Source organism: Leguminivora glycinivorella, chromosome 17 (genome assembly GCF_023078275.1).
Source record: "Leguminivora glycinivorella isolate SPB_JAAS2020 chromosome 17, LegGlyc_1.1, whole genome shotgun sequence".
NCBI lineage: Eukaryota > Metazoa > Arthropoda > Insecta > Lepidoptera > Tortricidae > Leguminivora > Leguminivora glycinivorella.
This window is the reverse complement of record NC_062987.1, coordinates 19,153,866-19,162,739: the sequence shown is the minus strand read 5'-3', so window position 1 is coordinate 19,162,739 and position 8,874 is coordinate 19,153,866. Positions and strand designations below refer to the sequence as shown.

General features: G+C 37.8%; 1 protein-coding gene across 1 annotated transcript; it reads left to right on the top strand.

Moving 5' to 3' along the window:
* The first annotated feature begins 313 nt into the window (after positions 1–313).
* On the top strand, positions 314–8,526 carry LOC125235419 (gastrula zinc finger protein XlCGF42.1-like). The gene is made up of 5 exons (XM_048141977.1): positions 314–550; positions 681–1,636; positions 2,168–2,321; positions 6,680–6,826; positions 8,322–8,526. Exons 2-5 carry the CDS (start codon positions 1,210–1,212, stop codon positions 8,515–8,517), a joined length of 924 nt encoding a protein of 307 aa, XP_047997934.1. The 5' UTR covers positions 314–550; positions 681–1,209; the 3' UTR covers positions 8,518–8,526.
* Positions 8,527–8,874: the final 348 nt, after the last annotated feature.

Here is an 8,874-nt window from a genome sequence, read left to right as displayed (position 1 = left end):
ATTCCGGGCCGAAAGGTTATAAGTAACCGAAGTTTAATATGAAAACTTGACTTTTTTTGTTGCTCTGCTAAGTAGCTCTCGCTCTCGGTCGGCGCAGTCACACATTCGTTCTCGATCCAAACCGCTCGCGCTCGCCGATCCTATACTGAACTAAATGAGCAAAGACCGATTTTCAGACCACGGAAAGATTCAGTTCATTTCGGTCATTGATGGGATTTTATTCCTAACAGTTCATAGTTCGTGAACGACACAAGCCTAAACGTCACTTTTCATGTATCACATCACATCACAATCACATCCTATTGTAATGTAATGTAGTAGTTTGTTATTAATGTTCTGAAAACTTTGTTTTGTGATACTTTACTGCTTAGTTTAATTAAAATTATATTACTGAGCCTCTGTAGTGGCTATGGACACTAAGGACGCTACAATATTTACGAAATGCTGTCGAACATGCATGGCCAATTTGGAAACTAACATGATTAATATTTTCACTGTTGAAAACTCTGTGAGTCCAGTGGATATCATAACAGCATGCACTTCAATTAAGGTAAATAAACTTAGGAGTTTTAATATACCTTCATTTTACCGAACTTTTATTTATCAAAGTAACTTACATAGTTTTGACTTTAAATCTACTTTGAAAGAGAATAATACTTAGTTACTTTCAATTATTTCAGATAAGTTATTCTGATGTGTTACCGAAGAGTATTTGTGATAATTGTTACAAAACTTTAATAGACTTTTATGAGTTTAAAAAACATGCAGAAGAAGTTGATTTTAAATTTCACACCAAAGAGATAGAACAAAGACAATTGAAATAAAATATGAAGAACCACAAGAATTGAATATTAAAGTTGAGCCTGACGAGCAGGAATATCAAGACATTCAGGACTCAACATATGAAGACAGCATCACTTCGGAATCTTTTCAAGAATTATCAAATGCGAAGTCGAAATCAAAAACTAAGAAATTACATAAATGTGACATTTGCAACAAAGAATTTCCAAAAAAGTCAAAACTAGAGAGACACAAACGCACACATGAAACCTTACCTACACATGCAACTTGTGCTCGCAAACTTTCAAACATCATTCAACTTATGTTAAACATTTAGTAGAACACAACCAAATAGATAAAGTAGAGACCATAGACCAAAATGAGAATCAAAGCTTTGATTGTAATATATGCCTTGCACATTTTAAGTCAATGCAATCATTATCAGGGCACATGCGTAAACATACTAACAAAGCCCGTATACTTAGCTGCGCAATATGCCGGAAAGTATTCAAGAAAACAAGTCACTTAAAAAGACATGAGCTTATCCATGAGACGAATAGGCCTTACAAGTGTTCTCTTTGTCCAAGGACATTTACTTCGGAGATTATTTATAAAGAACATGAAAATAAGCATGCAGGGGTTAAAAGCCATGTTTGTCCGTTCTGTTCAAAGGCGTCTTCACATTTATCAACACTGAATAGACATATAAAGATACATACGAAGGAGAAGTCATACTTATGTCCGTTCTGTGGAAAGAAGTTTGACTCTAGTACTAACCTTAATGAACATACAAAGAGGCATATAGGTTTGAAGTTATTTGCTTGCAGTTTGTGCCCTAAAAGGTTTGTCAGCAAAGGTAAGAATACTAAGAATTTATATATTTCTCTAGAAGTATTCCTTGAAACATAAACTTAAGAGGTATTGCAATCTTTATTCAAGTTGTAAGCAAGTTTTTGATTGCCAATTGCCAATTTTCTTTAGCTATGCCTGAAATCCAAAGTAGCTAAATTAAATATATTTATGAGTATGTCCCAGATTGGGTTCAAAATATATTTAGCATTCACAATGAGTTCTGAAAATCTTAGTTCAGATTGTTACTATACTTCTGGCCACACCAGATCTTCGGGGCGTTCAGACCTGGGGCGCGTCCTACGTCTTTCCTATACAAAATGTGAGGAGGCGTTTTTTGAATTACACTCAGGTGGCGTGGCGCGGACGCCCTTTGCGCGCCCCGAGACACGCGACGCATAAACTAAGGTAGAAAATGATAAAAAACTTATTATTAATATTTTAAAAGACACCATGTACTCCTGCAAAACCCATGCTCCACCCATGCATGACTCCGATATAACCTTGGCAAAATTAAACACCTTTCTTCTCATTCCAGGTGAACTCAAGTCCCACGGCACCACACATTCTGGCGAGCGAGCGTACACTTGCGAGCAGTGTGGCGGGTCCTTTACCAAACGCAGTTCACTGGCTAAACACATCCTGAGGCATCGGGGCATCAAACCTCACCAATGTGACGCCTGCCCTATGAAGTAAGTTTCTTTGTCCCTATATCTGTTTTGAGCTGGAGCTGAAGGGTTGAGCTGGAGCGAAAACACAAGGGTCGCTGAAGATAGGAAGGCGTGGCGCGAGCTCGTGAAGGCCCTTGCATCTCTGGGGTGCCTTAGGACTACAACATATCTGTTTTTATTTCTATAACTAAAGTCCCATGGCACCACACATTCTGGCGCGGGTGCGACCTTACAAAGATCTAAAATACGATCATGAGAAATGTGCAGTGTGGCGCTTCAGCGCAGTTCATTGGCTAAGCACATCCTGAGGCACCGAGGCATCAAGCCTTACCAATGTGATGCCTGCCCTATGAAGTAAATTTGTGTTCTAATATTTGATTGTTTTTCATAAAATTTTATCTTTAAATTTTCAGGCCTTGTTCAAAAAACCGGCCATGTTGGGCAAAAGTCAGGCTAAGAAAATTAGTGAGTATGAGTATGAATATGAATATGAATTAATACGTTTTAATATCGACTTCAGTTTTTGTGTGAAAGTTCCATATAAGCATGCTAATTATAAATTAATCCGACGTATTTTACAAGTATAATCAAACCCTGCCTGCCTGCCTGTGTGGTGACGGGTTAAGAATTTCACCACCCCCTTTCTTCCCGTGGGTGTCGTAGAAGGCGACTATGGGATATGGGTTAAATTGTGGCGTAGGCGAGAGGCTGGCAACCTGTCACTGCAATGTCACAGTTTCGTTTTCTTTCAACCCCTTATTTGCCAAGAGTGGCACTGAAACTTTAGTAGTTTCATGTGTTCTGCCTACCCCTATATGGGATACAGGCGTGATTGTATGTATGATTGTATGTATGTATAATCAAACTGTCCACTATGCAGCACTGTCACATTGTCTATCAATTTCCTATAAGTATTATTTTTTCCGTCGCTGGCGTGGCGCGCCGTCAGTGCAGCGCAAGGACGCACTGGCAGGGTCGCCATGTGAGGGGACTAAAGGACAAGCCGATTGTATGGAATATAGGTTTATTGTGTGAATATAGGTTATGGAATATAGGTGTTTTATGTTACACAATGGCTTCTTATAATATACATACGGTAAGGTGAAGCAGTCTGACTTAGGGGTTGCACTCACACAATTGGGTTCCGTAGTTTCCTGTATTTTTTTAAAAACTGTTCAACCTATCAAGTTCAAAATAATTTTCCTAGAAAGTCTTTATAAAGTTTTTACTTGCCCTTACTAGCTCTATCACTCTTGAGTATTACCACGTATTACTTACTACAAAGTTTTGTACTATGTCTGAAGTAAATGTATTTTTACTATATCATCATCCTCCTTGCGTTATCCCGGCATTTGCCACGGCTCATGGGAGCCTGGGGTCCGCCCTGACAACTAATTCCAAGATTTGGCGTAGGCACTAGTTTTACGAAAGCGACTGCCATCTGACCTTCCAACCCGAAGGGAGGGTAACTAAGCCTTATTGGATTTAGTCCGGTTTCCTCACGATGTTTTCCTTCACCGAAAAGCGAAGTTCGTACCCGCGACCTCCGGATCGAAAGTCGCACGCTCTTACCGCTAGGCCACCAGCGCTTCTTATTTTTACTATTTTCGCAGCGTATTTTTACTACCTATATATATGTTGGTAGTGGAAGACCTAGGCGAACTTTTCTTGATCAAATCTGGGAAATATTGCAAAAAGGCCAGGTCAGAAGTACTCGAAACCGACGAGCGTGTATGAGAAACGTTATGAAAGTGTGTGAAGCGAAAGTGATTTGTAAGGATCGTAGTAAATGGAAATCCGTGATCTCTGCCTACCCCTCTGGGAAACAGGCGTGATTGTATGTATGTGTATATCAATCAATCAATCAATCAAAATATTCTTTATTCAAATAGGCTTACAATAAGCACTTTTAAATTGTCAACAGTGTACAATATTCATCTTATTCTAAATATCAGAGCAATTTATTGGTGCAATAAACAATATTGTTTTAAAACTACATTGATTTAATAAAATGATATCAATCTAAATTGTATAAAAAAATACTAGTATAAAAACTTCTAGAATAAATTCTAAATGTCAAAAAAATTGTATAAAAATACATTGAATTATCAACAATTATCATCATTAATAAGCTATATAATTAATGGTTTTCAACAATACTTGTATCCCACGGTGTTTCATCATTCATGTAGTCTTGTGTGCTGTAGTAGGCTTTAGAGATCAGTATACGCTTTACATAATGTTTAAATCGATTAAAAGACAGTTCAGTGATGGCATTAGGAAGTTTGTTATAAAATCTTACACAATTACCCATGAATGATTTTTTAATTTTATGGAGCCGAGTGAAGGACACTGCAAGCTTATGCTTATTTCTAGTGTTTATATTATGTACATCACAGTTTTTCTTAAATTTACAAATGTTTTTATGTACATACATAATATTCTCATAAATATATTGACAATGCACTGTCATTATATTAATGTCCTTAAACTTATCTCTAAGTGAGTCTCTATGGTTCATTTTGTATATTGCTCGAATAGCCCTCTTCTGCAGAACAAATATGGTATTTATCTCTGAAGCACTGCCCCATAGTAAAATACCATATGACATAATGCTGTGAAAGTAACTAAAATAAACTAATCGAGCTGTTTCCACGTCTGTTAACTGACGGATCTTGCTCACTGCAAATGCTGCAGAGCTCAGTCTATTCGAGAGGGTAGCAATATGGGGACCCCACTGAAGTTTAGAATCTAAAGTTATGCCAAGAAAAACTGTACTATCCACCAGTTCCAATTCCTCATCCTTCACAACGACACTTGCTTGTTCATTTTTAGCATTACTCGTTACAAACTTAATACATTTAGTCTTTTTCTCATTTAACAATAAGTTATTAACACTAAACCAATTAACTACTTCGGAAATAGCATTGTTTACATTTTCACAAGTTTGTTGCTGACGTTTGACTTTGAAAATAAGGGAAGTATCATCTGCAAACAATACTATATCATGGTGGGTCTTTACAAGATATGGCAGGTCATTAATGTAGATAAGGAACAGGAAAGGCCCCAATATTGATCCCTGCGGTACACCCATAGAGACTAGTGACCCCGGTGAGCGCTGTCCATTCACGTCGACCCTTTGTATTCTATCGTGTAAGTAAGATTTGACTAAATTCAGTGCCGATCCTCGCACTCCATAGTAGTGCAATTTCCTGATCAGTGTTTCATGACAGACGCAATCGAAAGCCTTAGATAAATCACAGAAGATACCCAAGGCATCCTGTGACTCCTCCCAGGCATCGAAAATCTGTTTGATTAGCTCAACACCAGCGTCGGTTGTTGAGCGACCCCGTGTAAAACCAAATTGTTTATTGTGCATTAGATTATTGATGTTAAAATGTTGCAATAGCTGAAATAACACTAACTTTTCAAAAATTTTGCTGAATGTCGGTAACACTGATATCGGTCTAAAATTAGTGGGGTCGGATGTGCTACCAGATTTAAATAATGGAATGACTTTACTGTGTTTCATAAGATCAGGAAACTCACCACAATCAACACTGTTATTAAAGATAACTACCAAGTCAGGCGCTACAATTTCTATTAAAGATTTAACACCATGGACAGAGACTCCCCAGAGGTCACAAGTTTTTTTAACATTAATTGATTGAAATGCCTTAATTATATCTGAGGTACTAACATGTTCAAATACAAGGTCTCTACTACATTCTGTGACATTATCTTCTAACAATGTAACGGCAGATGCGGGTGATGAATTTAAGTGCCTAGTTGTGGAAACTGGTATATCAGTGAAGAACTTTTCAAATTCTGTTGCTACTTCTAAATTGGAATCTACAATTTTGCCATCAATTTTTAATTTCAGTTCATTTGTTCTTTGCTTTGACCGACCAGTCTCCACGTTAATTACTTTCCACGTTGCTTTAATTATATCGGAACTACTTTTAATTTTCTTGCTTAAATAATTACGTTTAGCGGTATGACAATCTAATTTAAACTGTTTCGAAAATTGTTATATATAGTGTAATTAACTATATTTTTTAATCCCCGACGCAAAAACGACGGGGTGTTATAAGTTTGACGTGTCTGTTTGTCTGTCTGTGTGTGTGTCTGTCTGTGGCATCGTAGCTCCCGAACGGATGAACCGATTTTGATTTAGTTTTTTTGTCTGAAAGCTGAGTTAGTCGGGAGTGTTCTTAGCCATGTTTCATGAAAATCGGTCCACTAGGTCGCGGTCGGGGGTTTTTTCAAAATTTTAATTTTGTGATTAGGTTATTTTTCTCTTGTTGTTTAACTTACGGTTTCTTTGTGATTTTGGAAAACAAGTTGCAGGAACTAACAATAAGCCCTTCTGACCCCAGGTTCACAAGCAAGGACCACCTGAAGCGCCACTACAGAATACACACCGGTGAAAAGCCATATCGCTGCGAGCTGTGCGACCGCGCGTTCACGCAGAGCAACGACCTCGCCAAACACAGGCGCACTCACCTCGGGAACATGCTCTACAAGTTAGTATAAATAAACGTTTTCATTTCATTTTCATTTTATTCCATATTATCACATTCATTGTCGATTACAAATTCTCGGGACCATGGGGTCCCGGGCATTTGGAAGGCATGCGTGGGGCCGAAGCCAACACGTAGAGGTCCCTTGTAAGTAGACAATTTACTCTAAAGGTCATGTGATATCAACCGGCGATTATCCTTGTATGCACTATGGTAGTGCACCAAAGGACAATCCCCGGTTAGTGTAGGACTATTGTAAGAAAAAAACGAACAACAATAAATTGGCTATTGGTTTGAAATGCTAATGGACTAGTAACACTTGGCTATGGAAAAATATTATGGCACCTGCACTAATAATATGTTAAATAACATGAAAAAAGTGGGCAGATGGTGACTCGCCAACTCACTATATGGGTCCCCGAAAATGATATTATTAGGTAGTTTTGATTTCACTCCTCAGCCTGATGACCTAAAACCGCGCGTTTATAAAGAGTCAACATACACCATCTTGCCAAAGAAAGCAATTAAATGTTGCTACAGGTTACATAGTAGGGAGAAATCATACAGCTGCGAACAGAGCGACCACATAATGTGTTGGTTACAATACAAGTATGTCGAAAGTGTAAGCCGCGTCTATGATAAATGTACCTAAAATTTTTTCTGGCACGAACGAAGTGACACTAGTGACTTCCTTCCGACATTTAGTCCATCGTTAACTTACACTACAATATGTGATTAATTATTATAATTATGTCATTAATTATTACCGTGTCACGGAATGTTAAGTTTCATGTGCTCTGCTTACCCCGTTTAGGGAATATAGGCTTGAATTCATGTGTTTATAACATTAATGTTTTATACAAATGTCACATTGAAAATAAATGGACAATAATAATAAAACGAACCATATTTTAATAGTTTACATTAACTATTTCTTACATGATTATTAATGATTTTAGAGATTATTATTAGGGGTAATTAATAACCTTATGTAAAAATTGGTTATTGTTTGAGCCGGAACCCAGACATTAAATAAAACAGGTTTAAAATATTACCATTTTTAATGGATTTTTAGTACAGTGAGAGGTTCTAGTCTAGGACACGTAACGGAGAGAGAATTTTGGTTAGAAAAGAAGGGTCGCTGGTGCCGTGCACCTTGCTTTTATAGTGACGCGAAAGGGGGAACTGTGGCGCTTCATTCTTCATTCTTATTGGTCCGGCAGGTCGAGGCGCTGGCCGCCGCTCATTGGATCAGCGGGGTGACCGTAGGTTGGCTGTCCTGGACAGTGTTGCCAGTCATGGCGTTAACAGTTATTTATCGATAAAAAGATTGTCGATGTTTTTATTTTGTCAAGCACTAACAACTTGACGTCCGTGCCAGAAAAACATCTAGTTATAATGATAAAGTACCTAATTTATTTAGCGTAACCATTACCAGGTACAGTACATACTTCACCTTATAATAGTCTCTATTATAGGACATCTATTTTGTTCCCAGATGCACCCAGTGCGCAGAAAGCTTCCGTCTAAAGACAGAACTACAGAACCACAGCGCGCGGCACTTCGCAACTCAACTGGCTTCTGTTGTCGGCAACTTGGACAAGGAGAAACCTGGACGTGTAGTCTTGCTGTCCGGGGAGAGTAGAGAAATGGATAACGTGAAGAAATGTGATGATTTTGTTGCTAAAGTTTAAATAAACGGACGAAGTTAAATCATATAGGTTCATTTTGTACCTATTTTGGTACGGAATCCTAAAAATAGTTATTTGGTCGAATCAACTTTTTGACTGACTCAAACTTGTCCGCACAACATCGTTGTAAAATTACACCCTTAAATAATGAATTCTATTGGTATTTTTCATTTTATGCTTTATAATAGAACAAAACCCTAACTGTTAGATCCAATAAACTGAAACTCCGTTTTCTAGAAGTTTGATTTCTTGGTAACTCCAGAGACATTTTGAGTAACGCCAGACACCAAAAATGTCGGTCAGAAAGTTGATTCGCCCATTTTCTTGTTTAAATTGTTGAGATGTTCATAATTTTTGTTC